General features: G+C 37.6%; 2 protein-coding genes and 1 long non-coding RNA gene across 3 annotated transcripts; 1 reads left to right on the forward strand and 2 right to left on the reverse strand.

Annotated features, from left to right (window-relative positions):
* Positions 1 to 2,254: 2,254 nt before the first annotated feature.
* LOC109893223 (interferon a3-like) lies at positions 2,255 to 3,994 on the reverse strand. Its single transcript, XM_031825924.1, has 5 exons — positions 3,860 to 3,994; positions 3,576 to 3,653; positions 3,301 to 3,450; positions 2,565 to 2,657; positions 2,255 to 2,350 (listed from the first exon to the last, which is right to left on the reverse strand). Exons 1-5 carry the CDS (start codon positions 3,992 to 3,994, stop codon positions 2,255 to 2,257), a joined length of 552 nt encoding a protein of 183 aa, XP_031681784.1.
* Positions 3,995 to 7,023: 3,029 nt separating this feature from the next.
* Positions 7,024 to 11,714, reverse strand: LOC116374324 (interferon a3-like). Its single transcript, XM_031825962.1, has 7 exons — positions 11,367 to 11,714; positions 11,097 to 11,202; positions 10,783 to 10,890; positions 10,067 to 10,156; positions 8,453 to 8,518; positions 8,027 to 8,089; positions 7,024 to 7,065 (listed from the first exon to the last, which is right to left on the reverse strand). Exons 2-7 carry the CDS (start codon positions 11,199 to 11,201, stop codon positions 7,024 to 7,026), a joined length of 474 nt encoding a protein of 157 aa, XP_031681822.1. The 5' UTR covers position 11,202; positions 11,367 to 11,714.
* A 277-nt stretch (positions 11,715 to 11,991) lies between these two features.
* LOC116374300 (uncharacterized) lies at positions 11,992 to 20,427 on the forward strand. Its single transcript, XR_004210155.1, has 3 exons — positions 11,992 to 12,105; positions 16,019 to 16,168; positions 20,350 to 20,427. It is a non-coding gene; the product is annotated as an uncharacterized LOC116374300 (long non-coding RNA).
* The last annotated feature ends 1,751 nt before the right edge of the window (positions 20,428 to 22,178 follow it).

A 22,178-nucleotide genomic window follows, 5' to 3' on the forward strand; every position in this document is an offset into this window, starting at 1 on the left:
GGGTGATTCTTAATTATACTATTGTGAAATTAATAAGAATGTTTTTTTGTCCAGCAAGTTAACAGTTTTCATACATGTCCAAGTTAAGTCTGTTGTGACTTTCTTTTAATCGGGTAGATCAATCTGAAGGATGACTATTCAGTGTTAAAATCGCACATCTTTGAGATAAAAACACATTTTATTAACTGGTAGTTAACTGGTAGTGACTGGTAGTGTTGAATGAAGGCTGAAGCCGACACGCCTCTAAAATGGAGAGTAGAGGGCGGTGGTATTGTCTTCACTTATCCTTTTCTCTCATGCGGTTCATTCTTATTACATTGATTCGGTAAATTCCAACTTTTTACAGTTTGTTAATTTCTGGTTAATAAAAAAGTATGTGCCCTAGATCAGCCTTTCTAAGGCGCTTACCAAGACGACGGAAATTATGACAATGATGTTTGAGTTTGGCCTAATGTGAATGAATAGGAAAGTCACTTTGATATATAGACACGTATAATGATGCTGGTGATGATGCTGATGGTGATGATGACGACATGAAATACCTGTTGTAAATTTAATTGATCTGACATGATTTGGAAAGGAACACACCTGTCTATATAATGTCCCACAGTTGACAGTGCATGTCAGAGCAAAAACCAAGTCATGAGGTCGAAGCAATTGTCCGTAGACCCCCGAGACAGGATTGTGTCGTGGCACAGATCTGGGGAAGGATATCTGTAGACCTGTAAATAGCTGTGCAGCGACGCTCCCAACCTGACAGAGCTCGAGAGGATCTACAGAGAAGAATGAGAGAAACTCCCTAAATACAGGTGTGCCCAGCTTGTAGCGTCACACCCAAGAGGACTCGAGGCTGTAATCGCTGCCAAAGGAGCTTCAACAAAGTACTGAGTGCAGGGTCAGAATACGTTGGGTTAGATTGGTCAACAGGGTTATTTCGGTAGCCTACAGTCGTGTTATTTAATGTATATTTCATTATATTTTGGTTTATAGAATAGAGTATAATCTGTAAATTCTTCCATTTCCACACGATTTCATTTCGACCAACCTCCCAGATACTGTTGTCCTGAAACCAGGAAACCCAACAGTAAATTGAATTGAGTAAATGTAACAACGAAAAAGTGATTCAAATACAACCATTCAATATAGGCTTCTGTGTTCTTTTAAGCCTTTGCTATTAGAAGTAGATTCATTTTGCTAAAGTAGGGTTTTGCAGAACGATGAAGTGTCTCCATGAAAACGTATAGAATGGTATAATTCTCGTCTGCAACTGCTTGAAACGATTCAATGTAGTAAGTGGTATTGTCATATCAAAGAAGACATTTTAAGTTGCGAGCAAAAAATCATACTCATACATTCAGATACATTCGTTGACTGTCTGAAAATTTAATTTCTTAGGTAATCCTGTTGCCTTTTGTTCCATGACAGAGTTTGACTAGAATGAGCAAATACAGTACCCTTCTCACTTGATATTAAATGACATATGCTGTCAAAACCATCTCTCTCTTTTGGGAAAAAATAAATGTAAGTAAATGAATGTGCTACATAATTCTTTGGCTACTTTAAAAGTTACAGCCTTTACCGACCTGTTGATAATGAGTGTCTTCAAATAACAAATGAATGTGTTGAATGTTGATGTACAAATTCTCTTGCAAGCACTGCACCCGCAACGACCGCTCTAGGTATTAAAATAAAAATGGTATGGTCAGGCAAGATGTCAATTGTGTCCAGATTTAGACATTTTACAACCACTGTATATCTTCAAACATGTAGATAAAACTAGAATTGTGTTTTCATGGATTATCCTTCCTTGCATCTATAGTTCTGTGACAGTGGTTATTTGTTTCAACCCCATCTCTCAGCTATTTACAAAAATATTGTTTGAGTGTGTGCTTTGGTTTTGTCCGAACTGCAGAGTTCCCCTTGAGAAAGTCTTTCTGTACAAAAATGAATGCATGAAAGAATGAATGGAAGAATGCATGAATGCATGAATGAATTATTATATAAGATAATGCAAAAAACAATATGAGAATAGTTGTATATATTCTTTTATTTCCTTGTATTATAAATAAAACACAAATAAATAAATACATTGTGTACACATAAATATCAGTCTACCAATATATATAAATAAATAAATAAATAACTCAGTCAATCGAGCAGCCGGTCAGTCAGTCAGTATATATATATCAGCCATCAATCTGTTAGCCAGCCTGAGGAATATGTAACGTCTCCAGTGATGATTATGTGGTTCTCCTCACGGCTTGACTCTGCTGTCAATGAATTTCTTCAACTGCACCAAGTTTTCGCGAATCTCCTTTCGCACAATCTCCCATGCGCATGCGCTGTGTTCCTGGAGAGCGTACAAGATATACATTTAGTTTCAGTCAACTCAACCACTGCAGGTGTTGTTGATCCAGCACATCCATCGACATAAAAACGGCACTTGGCAATTCCAAGTTTCAAATGTGAGTTGTGGCATTGAAATGCATCCTATTTGTGGTGATCAAAAACTTTTGCTGGGATTAATTTAGCCTCTATTCGAGGACATTTGATATTGGACCCACCTTCTCTTTCAAGACGGTGTTCAGCTTGTTGAAATATGTTTTCAGAGTAACCGACCCTCCATCTCCAGAGGATTCCCAAACACCGCCTACGACCTGGAGACAATATAAAATGCTGGTGAGGGCATGCATTTTGTCTTATGAGACGGTTATGAAAAGATTAGAAAATATTTGGTGTGTTTGAAATGTTTAAATTATTTAAATACCAATGCCCACGATTGTCTGCCACAAAATACACTGAGTGTACACCATATTAGTAACACGTTCATAACATTGCGTTTCACCCCGTTTAACCTCAAAACAGCCTAAATTCGTCAGGGGCATGTGTTCCACGGCGATACTGGCCCATGTTGACTCCAATACTTCCCACAGTTGTGTCATGTTGGCTTGATGTCCATTGGGTGGTGGACCATTGTTCATACACAAGGGAAACGGTTGAGCATGAGAAAGCCAGCGGTGTTGCAGTTCTTGACACATTCAAACTGGTGCGCCTGGCACCTACATCCATACTCCTACATCCAGACATATTTGTTCTTGCACATTCACCCTCTGAATGGCACACGTACACAATCCATGTCTCAATTGTCTCAAGGCTTAAAAATCCTTCTTTAACCTGTCTCCGCCCCTCCTCCACACCAATAGGAGTGGGTCTAACAAGTGAGGGATCATTGCAGGGCTTGTTAATGTTTTGTACAATCTGCGTCTAATTTACAGACTACACAAGAGGGATCATACTTACACATAACTCTAAGTTTTGAACTTGACGATATATGACGTTTTGGAACATGTTAAGTTTTATTTTGTTCCACGTGACAGACGTCAGGCTGTTGTTATATACTTGTTCCACATATCGCATAGCCTCCAATGCAACCACAGAGACGTCCTCACCCTAGATAAAATAAAACAGGGTTTTAGGCATTGGGTGTCTAAATAAATGGTTAAACTACCAATTTACCATACTGTACTTTAGTTATACAGTACTTTAGTTTATCAATATCCTGAAGTGTATCCTACCTCTGTGTTCTTGTAAAGATCCTCTGGAAACATTTGTTCGACGTTTTCTTCTGCACACATAAGTGGAAAGAGTCCACCCTGAAATAGAATTCATATCAATATCAAGAAGTAAACTATATTGTGCTAGTAACCTTAAATTAAACATTGTGGTACAGAAAGTGAAAGTATTGCTTAAAAATAAAATTTGCTATAATAAAAAAAATAGAAATGTGAATATCATTGCGAATTTTGCTCATCAATTTGTGCACATCAAATAGCGGACTGGTGCAGTTTAAATTCCTCACCATTTCCGAGAGCAGGTTTATGCTCACATCGTTCAGCTTCCCCAACCTAAACTGCGTCCACCTGCAAGGTTTTGATGCTGCTGTGCCTTGGCAGAACAGAGTCAGGCAAATGCTCAACCATTTCAATACAGCCATGTTTCTTTAATACGAACTTGAATGGAACAGCTATTAAAAATGATTAACGACGGATTATCTTAATCTTGATTGATATGATACCTAGACTGTTGAAGTTGCCCATTTTATATAACCCAAGTATCGCTACGTAAAGGTATCAAAATCCCTTTGTGGTGAAGAAGGGTTTCATGGTTCAGACTTTCGCTTCCCTTTATAAGCCCCAATTTTAGGGGGTAATTCTTAATTATGTTTTTGTAAAACTAATCAGAAAATGTTTGCCTATCAAGTTAACAGTTTTCATATGTATAGAATTGCACTGTAGCAATGCATTTCATGCCAACATATTCAGCAGGTGTCAAAATGTAGGCCATATTGAATATTAAAAACGAAGAAAACCATGGTTATTTTTTATTTCTATAATACAATGGTACAGGGCTCTCTCATATGAAATGAAGACCATGTTTAGTAAATATGCTGTAGTTTTGGACATTGCACACCACATTTTTCAGATTCTGTGTAGAAACGTTTTTTTTTAAATATAGGAGTAGCACTGAGATTTTTGTTCACACACGTTTAATCTGTTGTCGACACTCTTTTCATCCGGTAGTGCAGTCGGAATCATTACTGCAAATGTTTGAAATAACACAACGTTTTATTAATAGAGTGACTGGTAATGTTGAATGAAGACTAAAGCCGCCGCCTCTAAAATCGAGAGTAGAGTGCGGTGGTATTGCGGTGGTGTTGCCAGCACGCTGGGGAATTACTTTTCCTTTTCTCTTATCCGCTTCATTCTTATTCAATTGATTCGGTAAATTCCAAGGGGTCTTTTTAAAGTTTGTTTATTTTTGTTTAAATAAAAGAGTTATATGCCCTAAATTAGCCTTGACGATGATGTGTGAATTTGACCTAATGTGAATAACGATGATGCTAATGATACTTATGGCTGTATTTTTCTACACTTTTTTTTAACCATGAAAGTCCCATTCAGATGTAGACTCATAGGATGATGATGATGTTAATTGGAGGTGTAGGTGTCTGATTATGCCGTTTTTATGTTAAGCCTTTATATTAGGTGACCGTGTAACAATTAACTATCTGATCATGGCATTGCTTGTTCAAGATTGTTGGCCAATCAACAAATGAATGATTATTTTCAAACTTGAGATGAATTTCACTGTATTTGTGCAGTCAGTTAATTACAAATGTTGCTAAATGGGTCAACAGGTTTATTTCGGCAGCCTACAGTCGTGGTAAGAAATAAATATATTACATTGCTAATTTGTAGTGCATAGACTCGAGTAGAATCTGTAAGTTCTTCAATATGCTTGCTGTTTGTTTTTTTGCTGGGTTTATGTGTAGCACTTTGTGACGTGCTGCTGTCTAAAGAGCTTTATAAATACATTTGATTGATTAATTTATTGAATATCCACAGGATTTCATTTCGAACAACCTCCAAGATACTGTTTTCCCGAAACGATAAAACCCCACAATAAATTGAAATGAGTAAATGTAGCAGCGATAAAGGGATTCAAATAAAACCATTCAACATAGGCTTCTGTGCTATTTTAACCTTTTGCTATTGAAGTTGCTTCATTTTGCCAAAGTAGCGTTTTGTAGGAAGACGTAGTGTCTCCATGAGTATCTATAATATCCAGTAATTCCATGTTTTATGAAAGGACTGTGGGCTGCCTCGTAGGCCTATGTAATACATATTTTTTTCTAAAGTCATAAACGAATTGACCTAATGTATTCATTGAGAGATACTGTATTAGGATGCCACTTAAAATGTATATTTCTTTTTAATATATCACTCAGCTAAATCAATTGTTTATTTATATTTTGCCTACCATCTCGATCCGGGGACTAAAGTATTATCTTTTGAATGTATAGTTTTTTTCAAAATGTTTCCTTTCCATGTGTTTTTTCTTATTTTCACAGCAATTATAGTAAAACATACAGTACGGTGTTTAATACAATGGAAAGTCTTTATAAATAAACATCCCACAATGGCAAGTGGGAGCTAAAAGTTCCTGGTCCCCCAAATGATCCTCTACTCCTCACCCAGATCTCCCCTTCTGCCCACTGCCCCAGTGTGATTGACACATGAACACCAACAAGAAAAACAGTAACCCCCCACAAAGTACAAAAACACATTAAAAAGAAACAAAACAAATAGAATATACACTATATATTCAAAAGTATGTGGACACGCCATCAATTGAGTGAATTTGGCTATTTCAGCCACACCAGTTACGGACAGGTGTATAAAATCAAGCACACAGCAATGCAATCTCTGTAGACAAACACTGGCAATATAATGGCCTTATTGAAGAGCTCAGTGACTGTCAACGTGGCACCGTCATAGGATGCAACCTTTGCAACAAGTAAGTTCGTCAAATTTCTGCACCTGCTAGGTCGGCAACGGTCAACTGTAAGTGCTGTTATTGTGAAGTGGAAACATCTAAGAGCAACAACTGCTCAGCCGCGAAGTGATAGGCCTTACAAGCTCACAGAACAGGACCGCCGAGTGATGAAGGGCGTAGTATGTAAAAATTGTCTGTCCTCGGTTGCAACACTCACTACCAAGTTCCAAACTGCCTCTGGAGGCAACGTCCACTCAATAACTGTTTGTCGGAAGCTTCATGAAATGGGTTTCCATGGCCCAGCAGCCACACACAAGCCTAATATCACCATGCGCAATGCCAAGCAATGGCTTGAGTGGTGTAAAGCTTGCTACCATTGGACTCTGGAGCAGACGAAAAGCGTTCTATGGAGTGATGAATCATGCTTCACCATCTGGCAGTCTGACAGATGAATCTGGGTTTAGCGGATGCTAGGAGAATGCTACCTGTCCGAATGCATAGTACCAACTGAAAAGTTTGGTGGAGGAAGAATAATGGTCGCGGGCTATTTTTCATGGTTTGGGCTAGTAAGCTTCCAATGAAGGGAAATCTTAACACTACAGCATACAATGACATGCTAGACGATTCTGTGCTTCCAACTGAAATGGCAAATTTTAATTGTATGTGTCCATCCACCTGAGTATGTGACTAACCTCGTAAAACTGTGCGAAACTGTCCAATTATCATGTCCTATTCTTGGGAGTATCATCCTGTGTTGCAAACCAGCTTGAACCTGTGTCCTTGCATAGATAAAGTCCCACCCAAGAACAGGAAACTATAAAAAAAGATGTGCTCATCACTCATTGCTTCGGAATTCAGACTGCCTACATTGTGCAGTGTAAATCTGTTATTCCCTCTGAGCTCAGAGAAATAAAAAATCTTAGCTTGACTTGGGCTCCAGCAAATTGTTATTTTATAATATCCACCACACAACTTTGGCAACAGTTTGGGGAAGACCCTTTCCTGTTTCAGCATGACAATGACTCCGTGCATAAAGCAAGGTCCATACAGAAATGGTTTGTCAAGATCGGCGTGTAAGAACCTGACTGGCCTGCACAGAGCCCTGATCTCAACCCTATTGAAAACATTTGAGATGATTTGGAATGCCGACTGCGAGCCAGGCCTAAATGTCCAACATCTGTGCCCAGCCTCACTAATGTTTGTGGCTGAATGGAAACAAGTCCCCACAGCAATGTTCCAAGTTTCATCTAGTGGAAAACCTTCCCATAAGAGTGGAGGCTGTTATAGCAGCACAGGGGGGAATAAGATGTTTGTTTAGCAGGTGTCCACATCCTTTTGGTCATCTGGTGTATAAACTTAAAGTAGAATTATCACGTGACTGACGATCAGCAACAAGTTTAATCTGCATCCCATCAGATGGTTAGATAAATCCACTCTCATTGGTTTTAGACAAGAATGAAATTTGGAGATTTCATACAAAATACATTTTTATTCACATTTTCAATATTCATTTTTCCACAGGTTTTACAAGTAGACAGGCAATACAGTTCTATTCAACACATGTACAAAAAGGAAATGAAAAACATAAATATGAATTTATAATAATAAAAAACAACCATTTATGGATCTAAATATAGTAAAGAGACTAACAGGGTCCCACATGATTGTATATAAACTGGTAAGGGCGTACCAATCGTTGCAGATGACGTTTCGTCTCTTTCCTAATGAGCTCCCAAGACTGTGGACTGTAGTTCTGAAAAACAAAAGAAAATGTCAATATTAGTGGTTTGGACTTTCTGGCCATTATAATGATCATATTGTCTTGAACAACAAAGAAAGGCCTGGTGCAGTATATAATAATAATAATAATAATAATAATAATAATAAATTAAGATTCTCAGAGTAGGAGTGCTTATTTTTGATCAGTTGTGCATTTTAGGTCACTATAAATAAGGACAGAGGAGGCTTGATGCTAGATCAGCACTTCTCTGAGACGCTTGACACATACTGTATGGCCCCAGAACACAAAAGTGTTTCAAAACTGCTCCTGTTTAGCCAAGTTTATATTAATTTAATTCCATGTATTAAACACATTGCCATTCGAAACCGAACTCACAAAAAAAAAAATCAACTTCTTGAAGTAGTGTTTCAGTCTCCTCTCAGGTTTCTTGGCAGGTGATACCTGTTGGACAAGATTAAAACATTAGCCTCCAATTGAACATAATAGCCCACATAGATTTTCTCACTTGTTCAGTTAGTAGTCTACACATTGTTGGGGTTTGTTCCTTGTTCCTTGTCAATCATTGGCTCATTTGTGAAATTAGCATTCAGACAATAGCAGCCTCCAGTATTTATGCTGCAGTAGTTTATGTGTCAGGGGGCTAGGGTCAGTTTGTTATATCTGGAGTACCTCTCCTGTCCTATTCAGTGTCCTCTGTGAATTTAAGTGTGCTCTTTCTAATTCTATCTTTTTTTCTCTCTCGGAGGATCTGAGCCCTAGGACCATGCCTCAGGACTACCTGACATGATGACTCCTTGCTGTCCCCAGTTCACCTGGCCGTGCTGCTGCTCCAGTTTCAACTGTTCTGCCTTATTATTATTCGACCATGCTGGTCATTTATGAACATTTGAACATCTTGGCCATGTTCTGTTATAATCTCCACCCGGCACAGCCAGAAGAGGACTGGCCACCCCACATAGCCTGGTTCCTCTTTAGGTTTCTTCCTAGGTTTTGGCCTTTCTAGGGAGTTTTTCCTAGCCACCGTGCTGCATTGCTTGCTGTTTGGGGTTTTAGGCTGGGTTTCTGTACAGCACTTTGAGATATCAGCTGATGTACGAAGGGCTATATAAATACATTTGATTTGATTTGATATCTTTAAGTAAATCAATCAAAAACTTTATTAATGCAATTGCAGACAGAAGTTGACAATGGGAACATAGCACGCATGTTTCAGAGTAAGATCTGCAAAATAGTAAAGGGTCCAAGTTATTCTATTATGCCTGCAGTCAACCCCTAGTGATGTCACTGCCTATGTCATTACCTTCTACTCATGAGACCAGTCCATGCATACACAACTATACACACAATAGTTTCAGTGTTATCTAAAGGCTCAGCAGTAAATGTCCACTCCCCAAGTTGATTTATAGTGGTATGTCTGACTAGTCTCTTATCTCTTTCACTCCCCTGCAGGGTTCAATGTCTATGAATCTCTTTTAGCCTTGTGGCGCTTTCTCACAGACACCCTGTTTTGACTGCAATAACACACATCTCTCAGATCGTGTCTTTATAGGAGGCAGAGACTAGAAAGGAATAGTGGAACAATATTAAACCTTATAATGAATATATATATTGCTAATCTGTAGTCTAGGACCCAATAAATGTAGTGGGGGAGGTGTCTTATAGCCTTTCCCCTTCTATTAATACAACATAAGCATAATAAATTATCATTATACATCAAACATTTGGTGCAGCCCCTATCATGACCCCAAGGTGAACCCCATCAACCTAAAACAGGGCTCTCCAAACCTGTTCCTGGAGAGATACGGTCCTTTAGGTTTTCACTACAATCCTAATCTAGCACAGCCAATTAATTAGTTGGTTGATAAACTGAATCAGGTTAGTTACAACTTGGGTTGGAACGAAAACCTACAGGAGGGTAGCTCTCCATGAACAGGGTTGGATAGCCCTGACCGAAACAGGGACTATACTTTAAATAGACTCATTGCTTACACAGAAATTAAGGTTCTCAAATTGGCGTTCTAGAATGTTCAGGAAATCGTCCAGATTTTTCTTGTCCCGGGTGCCACCCTTAATATTATGGTAAAATAATGTATATGTTGAAAGATAATGATAAAATAATTCCACTCTGAAACCTTACAACTGTATGAAATTGATTAGAATCATAAAATTATAATCTGATGATGTGTGTAGTTTTAGTCAGAATTCGGTTAAACCATGTGTCTGTATAGTGGAAAAACACAGACTGTCTGAGCAAGGCGTAGTTTAGGATTTGAACTTGTATGCGGGTGCCGAAGAAAAAAAACGAGAACAGTTAAACTGTGTTTGGACAGACCTGGCTAGGCTTCTGAGGAACCTATGATAGCATAGGGAGTACTTCTCAAGGTTTCCCTAATCTCGGGGAATGGAATTGTCGGCTGGGCAGTGATACACAGTGGTGAGAACCATAGAAAAGGATAAAACTCACCTACTGTTTGTGTGGAAGTATGTGCGTAGGATACCTACTGTTTGTGTGGAAGTATGTGCGCAGCTATAAAATGGATGTCTTTGTATAATGGACTTTAGAACGTTCTCGTGAATAAACTGCACTATCTTTTTGCATAAGCTGAGTCTTTGACTAATTATTGTTAATAATTACAGATCTCGGGGATTGGTCAGAGCTATTGATTGTCAGTTATTATCATTGGGATTGAAAATTCTCTTGACATATTCCCATCAAACAGTTTTGTGATTTGATAGATGGTCTCGTTCAGGAATCTGACTTTGACCTCAAACTCCACATGAACATGTAAAAAGAAGATTATAAACAGTATAGGCTTAAATTATAAATAAAGGTTCAATAAGAATAAATAAAATAACAATTATGGCATCAATGTAACATTGGGTCAAGACTGCTATACTGAAGCATATCAGAAAACGAGCAGTCAAAATTGTAGTTTTTACCTCGGCATCACCTATGCTTCTGAAGTGACTTTGGAAAAAAGACAGGGCTTGGTTGATGCATTCATTCAGTCTGCAATACAGTGTGTTGATAACTCACTATCAGGTCCAGCAGGGAAAGGAATTCTGCGTTCAAGTGGCCGTAGTGGTGTCGTATCCAGTCACAGCAATGACAGACGTTCTGCATACTGCAATGAATAAGAAAAATACAAATCCTTTATTGTAGACATTGTAAATAGTAGTTTGCTTCGCTGTTAGTTTTCCAGTTGATTTTCAACATTTTGGCTCTGTTAAGTAGTTATATGTGGATGGAAAGGGAAAACTGTATGTAGAATTTCCCCGATCAACCTACCCGAGGCGGGGACTTTCCCGACTCTAGTGCATGCAGCCAAAGGAATTCCTGGAGCACCAAAAAAAAGTGTCATGGGAAGCCAGCTTGGATTTTGGTGTCACTCCTATCAAATCGCATTGAGAACATAGGTCATTGACAGAAACAACTTGAATTGTTTCACCTCCAGTTGTCATCCGGTGGCTAGCTAGCTTTGTCCCTTTCCTAAATTAGCCACGGATGGAGATTGTGATTTGGATTTGATGTTTTGCTTAACTCTCTGTACTGGCCAGTGACTATAACTGCGTTTCTGATCAAACCAAAAATGTATATATTGTCGTGCCCCTGGCCTGAGAGGATGGACGTTTAACATGTATCTAGATGTGGAAGGTTAATGTTAACTAGCTAACGTTTCCTATGAATCAAAGATAGGCTAGTGAGAAAGCATTATATCCAGGTAGAATTTTTTTAAATAAAAGCGTGTACTGTATGACAGAGTGATAGACTGTTTCATCAACATGAAATAGAGGAGGATTGCTATGTAATTTCAATAATATTAATAATATGCAATGAAAGCACTTGTGCTGATTATAGACACTTATTAGTAGGTTTTTAAGTTTCAAAAGATTGCGAACCCCTGCCCTTTGCCTCACAATGGTTTGGTCCACTGCCTCCCATCCCCCCAGCCCTCAGCAGTGGCACATGATGCAGTTACAGCGCATATGTGGGAATCTGACAGTCTGTCATTGGTGGCTGACCTCCAGTAAGTAGTTCAAACAAAGGATATGTTAGACATTTCTACCACTCAATACAATAAAACACATTTATGACCATCACCAGTCTTAATTTTGGCTGAATTACAGGTCACTCTTTATGTTAACTAGCGGTTAGTTGCCGTTTGCTGGCTAGCTATAGTAACATCAACCAGGCATGGCTGGTTAATTAGGGCCGAATTCAAGTTTTCATAACAATCAGTAATCAGCATTTTTGGACACCAATTATGGCCGATTACATTGCATTCCACGAGGAAACTGCATGGCAGGCCACCTGTTACACGAGTGCAGCAAGGAGCCAAAGTAAGTTGCTAGCTAGCATTAAACTTATCTTATAAAAATGATCAATCTTCACATAATCATTAGTTAACTACACATGGTTGATGATATTACTAGGTTAACTAGCTTGTCCTGTGTTACATTTAAACCTATATATTTAGTTAAAAGAAATTAATCTTAGCAGCCAATATTAACTAGGGAAATTGTGTCACTTCTCTTGCATTCATTGCACGTAGAGTCAGGGTATATGCAACAGTTTGGGCCGCCTGACTCGTTGCGAACTAATTTGCCAGAATTTTACATAATTATGACATAGGTTGTGCAATGTAACAGAAATATTTAGACTTAGTGTTGCCACCCATTCGATAAAATACTGAACTGTTCCGTTTTTCACTGAAAGAATAAACGTTTTGTTTTCGAAATGATAGTTTCCAGATTTGACAATATTAATGGCCAATGGCTCGTATTTCTGTGTTTATTATATTATAATTAGGTCTATGATTTGATAGGGCAGTCTGACTGAGCCAACAGGCTCGTAAGCATTCATTCAAATTTTACTGCATTTGCCAGCAGCTCTTAGTAATGCTTCCTTCACAGAGCTGTTTATGACTTCAAGCCTATCAACTCCTGTCATGCCCTGACCTTAGATATCTCTGTTTTCTATATATTTTGGTTAGGTCAGGGTGTGACTAGGGTGGGTACTCTAGTGTTGTATGTCTGGGGTTTTGTATGTGTAGGGTTTTGTATGTCTAGCGTTGTTGTAGGTCTAGGGGTTTTTGTATTTCTATGTTGGCCTGATATGGTTCCCAATCAGAGACAGCTGTTTATCATTGTCTCTGATTGGGGATCATATTTAGGCAGCCCTGTTTCCCACTTGCTGGTGTGGGATCTGGTCTACAGTTAGGTGCCTGTGTGCACACTAGTAGCTTCACATTTAGTTTGGTTGTTTGCTGTTTTGTTTCAGTGAGTTTCAGTTGATTAAAAATATGTGGAACTCTATTCACGCTGCGCCTTGGTCACATCATTACGATGATCGTGACAACTCCTGAGATTAGCCTGGCCATAGTAAAGTGCCTATTCGATCATCCAATAGTCAAATGTACATGAATTACAAATGGTATAGAGAGAAATAGTTAATGCGTCATAATTCCTAATAATAACTACAACCTAAAATGTATTAACTGGGAATATTGAACCAGCAGCTGTCATATGATCTCATGTTCTGTGCAAGCAACTTAAAAGTTAGCTTTTTCACATGGCACATATTGTACTTTTACTTTCTTCTCCAACACTGTTTTTGCATTATTTAAACCAAATTGAGCATGTTTCATTATTTATTTGAGACTAAATAGATTTTATTTATGTATTATATTAAGTTAAAATATGTGTTAATTGTTTATTCAGTATTGTTGTAATTGTCTTTGTTGTAATTGTCATTATTACATATATATATATATATATATATATAAATTGGCCTATTAATCGGTATCGGCTTTTTTTGGTCCTCCAATAATCAGTATCGGGTTGAAAAATCATAATCGGTCAACTTCTAGTTATGAAAGGCTAGTTAAGGATCATATCACCTTCACCTTACTCGAAACCCTGCATCCCCGCATTTTGCATACCGCCCCAATAGATCCAATTATGATCCAATCGCCATCACACTGCACACTGCCCTTTCCCATCTGGACAAGAGGAATGCCTATGTAAGAATGCTATTAATTGACTACAGCTCAGCCTTCAACACCATAGTGCTTTCCAAGCTAGGGGCCCTGGGTCTGACTCAATCATTAAGTTTGCACACAACACAACAGTGATGGGCCTGATTCTCGAAAATGATGAGATAGCGTACAGGGAGGAGGTGAAAGCCCTGGTGGAGTGGTGCCAGGAAAATTACCTCTCTCACAACATCAACAAAACAAAGGAGCCCCCATCCACATCGACAGGACCTGGTGAAAAGCTCCAAGTTCCTCGGCGTACACATCACTGACAATCTCAAATGTTCCATCCATACATAGTGTGGCGAAGAAGTTATTAAGTAATGTAATGAAAAAATCCCCATCAAAACCCATCAGTTTAAGCTGGAGATATCTTCGGCATCCGCCGATGTCGCACTTCCGTGCAACACGCACTTCCAGGTAGTTTTGTGCCTACCAAAAAAAAGGGGTTAAATATGTGTCATAATTGTTTTATATATTTCCTGAGCTTTCTTATATCTCCTAGATATAGGGCAGACACTTCAAAACCTTATTCCTAATTATACATTTTTTGACCGTCTTGTTTGCCATTTATGAATATGTTTTTCATTGTGTTTCTATGGGGCTGGCCAAATTCAATATTCTGAAGAAAAAAAAAGATACCCGAAGGGGTTCTAAAATTCTAAATGAAATAGACGAATGATCCATGATATGACCATCTTAAAACAATTCCATGTCAGTTTATGTCAGTTTTGTCTCATGGGTGATCATTCCTTGGACCTAATAGCTCTGTGACAGTAGTTATTTTTCTCCAAAGGCACTGTCAGCTACAGTGCCTTTGGAAAGTATTCAGACCCTTTGACTTTTTCCACATTTTGTTACATTACAGCTGTACTCTAAAATTGATTGAACACAAAAAGCATCCTCAGCAATCTACACACAATACCCCATAATAGCAATGTGAAAACAGGTTTTTAGTATGAGGCTGTAACCTAACAAACTGTAGGAAAAGTCAAGGGGTCTGAATACTTTCCGAAGGCACTGTATTTACCAAAATAGTGGTTGAGCGACTACTTTGGTGTTGTTTGCTGATGGCCCCTTTAAAAAGTCAGTAAACAAATGATTGCATGAATGAATGAATGAAAATAATATTTAATTTGTTCTAAATAAACAAATACATGGCATACGCATCAGTCAACCAATATTTATAAATAAGTCATTCAGTCTATCTAGCAGCCTGTCAGTCATTCAGTAAATATGTCAGGCATCAATCTACATTATTAGCCATTCTCAGGAATATGGCACGTCTCCAATTATGATTCTATGTATGGTTCTTCCTCACGGCTTGACTCTGCTGTCTTCCTCGCGGCTTTTATTGAACTGCACCGGTTTGTAGCGAACCTCATCTCACACGATCTCAGCATTCGCAGCATGCACTGTTTTCCTGAGAGAAAACATACAATATACATTTTTTTTCAGTCAACTCAACCACAGCAGGTGCTGCGCCAAGGCATCCGAATACACCATAACGGCGCTTGGAAGTTCCAAGTTTCATATGTGAGTTGGGGCAGTGAAGTGCATCCGATTTGTGGTGATCTAGAAATTTTCTTATGATTAATTTTGCCTCTATTTGAAGGAATTTTAATGTAGAATAAAATTGTATTTGTCACGTACGCTGAATACAACAGGTGTGTAGACCAGACCGTACGGTGAAATGCTTACAAGCCCTTAACCAACAATGCAGTTTTTTTTATTAAGTAAGAAAATCGTTGCTAAAAATATAATAAAATAAACTATCACAATAAAATAACAATAACGAGGCTATATACAGGAGGTACATGAGAGTATTTGCAACCGTTAGGATTAGAAAGTAGAAGTAGACTTTAAACATTTGTTTTAGTTTTATCATTGTTCTTGTCCGTTTCAGTTGAGCAGCAGTGGTCCTATGGCTATTTATGAGACATTGAAGAACATCGACACATTGTTTAGAGCTGACGACCTGCCTACTACGTGGGACCAACAGAAGTTGGAGAATTTTCAGAATATTGTATACCACCAGATTGAAAAGAGCAAATGTGTGAGTTACTATGCCAACACGGATAGGTTAACTGTTTAATTGTGGTATTGTGGCATTTTTATTATTATTCATCGCCTGCCTTTTTCTTTCTGGCAGATGATGGGCAGTGTGGATACAAGTGATTATTGTTATTATTATTATTTTTATACAAAAATCCAAAAAACAAAACACAGGTATTAACAAGAAAATACTCAAACATACAAAAAATATCAATAAAATCATTTTAAAAATACCAAAAATTGTGCAATTGTATTTACTCTGAAAGAATCTTATTATAATGATTCAGGGAGATGTTATTCTTGTTGTTATTCACCAGGGTTAATGTTTTAATAAGATAGTTGAATTCAATCAGAAAAATGTGTAATTTTGGTATAGAATTTTTGTTTGCGTATGAAGTATTGGGCAACCAGAATTTAAAAAATAACAATCATTTCAGTGGTCTTGTTATCATTGCAAAAGTAACATATGATATATTTCATGTCAAAAACATAGGCAGTGTTCATAATGGTAAATAATTATTTTTGCAAGGTTTTCCCAAAATTCTGACACAAATTTACATTCAAAGAACAAGTGAGACAGATTCTCACCTTATTTTTCACAGAAAACGCAGATATATTCAATATCAGGATTAATGCTGAATGTTTCTAAATGGGAAATCGTATGTTTATTTGACTCTGATGATAAATAAATAGAAAATATTCATGTAGAGGACTGTGTTAAATATTTAGGAATACATCTGTCAAAAACACTTAGTCAGACAACATTTTCATTTATCTTCTAAAATTAAGAGAACTAAAAATATATGTAATAATTGGCTACAAAGAGATATTTATATACTTGGGAGAGTACTACTGTCCAAGGCAGAGGTACTGTCTCGTTTTGTGAACCCCTCATAAATAACACTTTCAAGATAAACTGGTTGAAAGAATGTTTGATCAATACTGATTAAATATGGTATTTCATTCCAAATAATGTATTTAATAAATTGGGAGGTCTTCAATTTTAACTGCAATTTAATTTTATTCCTGAAAGATTACCTGCTAAATTGGCTAGATTTCACCAACAAGCTTTAATGGCCTGGAAAATATGTTTCCTGAACAATTTTTCCCCACATAAAGCTCTTTTGTGGAATAATTCAGACATAACTATAAGGAATAAGTCATTCTTCTACCCCAGCTTGCATGAGAGGAATATTGACTTTGTCCTTGATATTTTCGACAACAAGGGTAATATTCTCACATATGAATCAAATCAAATCAAATCAAATTTATTTATATAGCCCTTCGTACATCAGCTGATATCTCAAAGTGCTGTACAGAAACCCAGCCTAAAACCCCAAACAGCAAGCAATGCAGGTGTAGAAGCACGGTGGCTAGGAAAAACTCCCTAGAAAGGCCAATACCTAGGAAGAAACCTAGAGAGGAACCAGGCTATGTGGGGTGGCCAGTCCTCTCCCGGCTCCCGGAGCAGCAGCATGGCCAGGTGGACTGGGGACAGCAAGGAGTCATCATGAACAATTTATAACATTGAACGAGTTTCCAATACCTTTCAGAGAGTTTATTTCTGTGACCAAAGCCATTCCCAGTGGTCTAACTACACTAATGAAAACTCATCTGAGTTTTGGGAATGATCACAAAGTTTATCCAGAACTCAGAATGGAAGGCGTGGGCTTACTTGAGAAAACTTGTTGTAATAAATATATAAGACAAATGCTTAATTCACAAAACCAACTTACACTGAGAAGAAAGTTTTTATGGAACATGCTTATTCCTGACATTGTCTGAAAAAATGCATGGTTAAGGCCTTACAAATACTGTATACCAACAAAGTAATGGAAGTGCACTTCTGTCACGACTTCCGCCGAAGTTGGCTCCCCTGCCTGTTCGGGCGGTGCTCGGCGGTTGTCGTCACCAGCCTACTAGCCGCCACCGATCCCTTTTTCGTTGTCTGTTTGTTTTGTCTTATTAGTTGCGCCTGTGTCTATTTGTGTGTGTTTGATGGGCTTCCTTATTTAAAAAAAGGTCAAATAAATAAAAAACACACTATGTTCCCCGTGACAACTTCAAAATTTTACATAAGATATATCCATGTAATTCTAGAAGGACTGAATACGTACTTTGGGCACATTGCAGCAGTCCTAAAAGAAAAGGTAGACCATAGGTTAAACACAAATAGACAATTTGGACAATTTTACCCTTCATTACCAATATTACCTCCCATACACCCTGCAGTTCATTCTGTAACACAACTCTGATAGCCTTCTGTGGGCCAACAGAACATGAACATGAACTTGGAGAACTTTTTTACAGTTTTGTTTTACAATTGTGCTTGATTTTAAAAGCCTACTATTCTACAATCATGTAATGTGCAACGTCAAAAAAAAATAATATTAATGTATTTATTTATTTATCATGGTTAATTATTTATGTATGCCTATTTATGAATTTATTGATGTATCTATTTGAAAATGATCAAATGTTAAGTTAATAAACATTTGTATACTTTTAAATATTATTAATCTGAGTGCTCATTCTGTAGCCCAGTCTGTCGATGTGTGAACATTCAGATTTGTATTAAACATCCTCAGGTCATATGGATGTTAGAACTATTAGTCCTATAGCATACGAATCCATTAAGGAAAGCCCTAAAAACAAGTCAAATGTATCTTCTCAAAATTTAGTTATATTCAAAAGCCATTTTTCAATGAAGTGTGTTTTAACACTGGACAGGGCGGGCCTGTTTTGAACGTTGTACTTTGAGCTCCTATACGAATTAATTTTTTGATAGGCATACAATGTTGTTCTATCAATGCCATTATCAGTTCATTTTAACAGTTACATAAGATAACTACTTAATATAAAAGCTTCATAATCATAAACCTACATCTCCAATGAACGTCGTCGTCATCATCACATCAGCATCATCATCAGCATCATTATATGAGACGACATATCAATGTGACTTTCATGCTCATTCACATTAGGCCAAACTCAAACATCATCGTCATCATTTTCGTCGTCTTGGTAAGCGCCCAATAAAGGCTAATCTAGGGCAAATACTATTTTTTTTTAACCAGAAATGAACAAACTGTATAAAGTTGGAATTTACCGAATCAATGTATTAAGAATGAACCGCGTGAGAGAAAATGAAAAGTAAAGCCAATACCACAGCATATTACTCTCGATTTTAGAGGCGGGTCGGCATCAACTTTCATTCAACACTATCAGTCACTCTGTCAATAAAATGTGTCTACTTTTCAAAGATGTGCAATATTAACACGGAACAGTCATGCTTCAGATTGAACTGCCAGATTAAAAGAAAGTCACAACAGACATAACTTGTGAGCAAAATGTGATTGATGTGCTACGCCTATTGAAACAACTGTCTGGTTAACCCTACACAGAATCTGAAAAATGTGGTGTGCAATGTCCACAATGTTGACCATGGCCCTCATTTGCTAAGATTAAGCTCTGCAACATTGTAGAAATAGGCAACTGTTTTATTCGTTTTTCATGTAACATTTTGCCTGCTGATTTACTGCTGTCTGACCTCATGAAATGCATTGCTCCAATACATTCTCCACAAAGACATGTATGAAAACTGTTAACTTGCTGGACAAAAAAATCATTCTTATTAATTTCACAATAGCATAATTAAGAATCACACACTAAAAAAATAGGCTTATAAAACGAGGCGAAAGCCTGAACAATGTAGCCTTTTTCAACACAAAGGAATGTTTTATACCTCAAAGTACAGCAGTACCAGGGATAATTATATGATGGACAATTTCAGCAATGTAGGTATCATATCGAATCAAGATAAAGATAATTGGTTATTAATCATTTCGAAAGTCTGTTACACTTAAATGATATCAAAAGAAACATGGTTCTATTGAAATAGTTGAGTATTTGCCTGACTTTGTTCTGCCGAGGCACAGCTGACTCCGACCGGTGCAAGTGGACACAGTTTTATGCACCAATCCGCTAAATGTTGCATCAGTCCGCTCTTTGGTGAACACAATTTGATGCTCAATACATCTCATTATTAGGCCTACATTTATTTTATTTCATTATAACACATTTAATGTAACCAATTATTTCACTATCTGTACCACAACGTTTAATGTAAGGTTACTATTCCAATACAGTTCAATTTTTGACATTGATATGACTTTGTTTCAGAGTGGACACGTTCCAGCTCTGTGTCTAAAGGAAAAGTCGAGCGCATGTTTCCACAGCATGTTTACAAGAACACACAGGCAGGATACACTTCAGTATCATATAGCAAGAGTTTGATAGCCTAAAATATAGCATATGCTTTTTTACCATTTCAAATGATAAATTGGAAGTTTAACCATGGAATTTATGAGACACCCTAACGCCTAAAACCCTGTTTTCTATCATGCAGGGCGAGGACCTCTCTGTGGTTGCATTAGAGGCTTTGGGACATATGGCCCAATTATTTAATGGCCTGACTCCTGTCACGTGGAACAAGGAAACACTGAACCTGTTCAAAAACAGATGACCTAGTTAAGTTAAGAAACTAGGGAAATGCGTAAGTATGATCCCTCGTGGTAGCCTAAGCTATATTTGGGGGGCAGACAATACTTGTCACAGGTCTTTAATTTGTAATTTAATCTAAATTATTTTTTGCATAATATTGTCAGAACTTGACTTAATACAGAACTATTTCACTATCCACCATTTTATATTGTCTCCAGGTCGGGTGTGGTGTTGGGGCATCCTCTGAAGATGGAGGTTCGGTTACATCTGGTAACGCGTCATGAAAACATATGTCGACGAGCTGAACACCGTCTTGAAACAGAAGGTGGGTCCAATAACAAATGTCCTCGAAAAGAGGATACATTAATCACAGGAAAAGATCACCACAAATCGGATGAATTTTCCTGCCACAACTCACATGTGAAACATGGAACTTCCAAACGCCGTTTTAGTCGAAGGATGCGTTAGCGCGGCACCTGCTGTGGTTGAGTTGCCTTAAAAATAAATGTATTGTCTGAGCTCCAGGAACACTGCGCATGCGCATGTAAGATCTTGGGGGCTTAGGTTCGCTACAAACAGGTGCAGTTAAAAAAATTCCTCGACAGCAGAGTCAAGCGGTGACGAAATCCACTGGAGAGTCAAGCAGTGAGGAAGAAGCGGTCTGTTGGACAAACCATATAATCATCATCAGAGACATGTGACATGTACCTGAGGCTGGCTAATAGATCGATGGATGATATATTTACTGACTGACTGATTTCTATACATGTGAAGGCTATGTATTTATTTATTCTGTCATTTATTTATATTTAAATTAAATGAAAAAACATGCATCTATTATCATAATGTTTTGTATTCATTTACATATTCAGTCATCCATGCATTCATCCATTCAGTCTTTCATGCATTAATTTGTTTATATGCAATATGCAGTTCAAAACAACAGCGTAGTGGAGTCTATGGACTACAAATGAGCAGATGTAATATATTTATTTCCTACCACGACTGTCGACTGCCGAAATAAACCTGTTGACCCATTTAACAACATGTGTAATTAACTACCAGCACAAATACAGTGAAATTCATCTCAAGTTTGAAAACAATCATTAATTTGCTGATTGGCCAAAAATCTAGAACAATCAATGACATTAGGTTACAAGGCAACCTAATATAAAGGCTTATCATAAAAACGGCATAATCAGAAACCTACACCTCCAATTAACGTCGTAGTCATCATTGTCATATGATTCTATATCTGAATGGGATTTTCATGGTTAAAAAAGTTTGGAAAAATATAGCTATAACCATCATTAGCATTCGGTAAAATTCGCACATTATCGTCAAGGCAAATTTAGGGCATATAACTCTTTTTTTAAACAAAAATGAACCAACTTTAAAAGGACCTCTTGGAATTTACCGAATCAATTTAATAAGAATGAAGCGGATAAGAGAAAAGGAAAAGGAATTCCCCTGCGTGCTGGCAACACCACCGCAAGACCACCGCACTC

This window comes from Oncorhynchus kisutch, linkage group LG6, assembly GCF_002021735.2.
Source record: "Oncorhynchus kisutch isolate 150728-3 linkage group LG6, Okis_V2, whole genome shotgun sequence".
NCBI classification, from domain to species: domain Eukaryota; kingdom Metazoa; phylum Chordata; class Actinopteri; order Salmoniformes; family Salmonidae; genus Oncorhynchus; species Oncorhynchus kisutch.

Bases quoted from the DNA above. Each gene is read 5' to 3' on its own strand.
- LOC116374324 (XM_031825962.1), bottom strand. From the start codon at position 11,201: ATGCAGAACGTCTGTCATTGCTGTGACTGGATACGACACCACTACGGC. The intron at 8,519-10,066 runs GTAAGCAATGAG...CTTGTCCAACAG, and splicing joins TTGAGAACCTTAATTTCTGT to GTATCACCTGCCAAGAAACC. The intron at 7,066-8,026 runs GTACGCCCTTAC...TCCCAAGAATAG, and splicing joins AACGTCATCTGCAACGATTG to GACATGATAATTGGACAGTT.
- LOC109893223 (XM_031825924.1), bottom strand. From the start codon at position 3,994: ATGGCTGTATTGAAATGGTTGAGCATTTGCCTGACTCTGTTCTGCCAA. The intron at 3,654-3,859 runs GTGAGGAATTTA...ATTCTATTTCAG, and splicing joins TAAACCTGCTCTCGGAAATG to GGTGGACTCTTTCCACTTAT. The intron at 2,658-3,300 runs GTAAGTATGATC...TATTGTCTCCAG, and splicing joins TTCAAAACTTAGAGTTATGT to GTCGTAGGCGGTGTTTGGGA.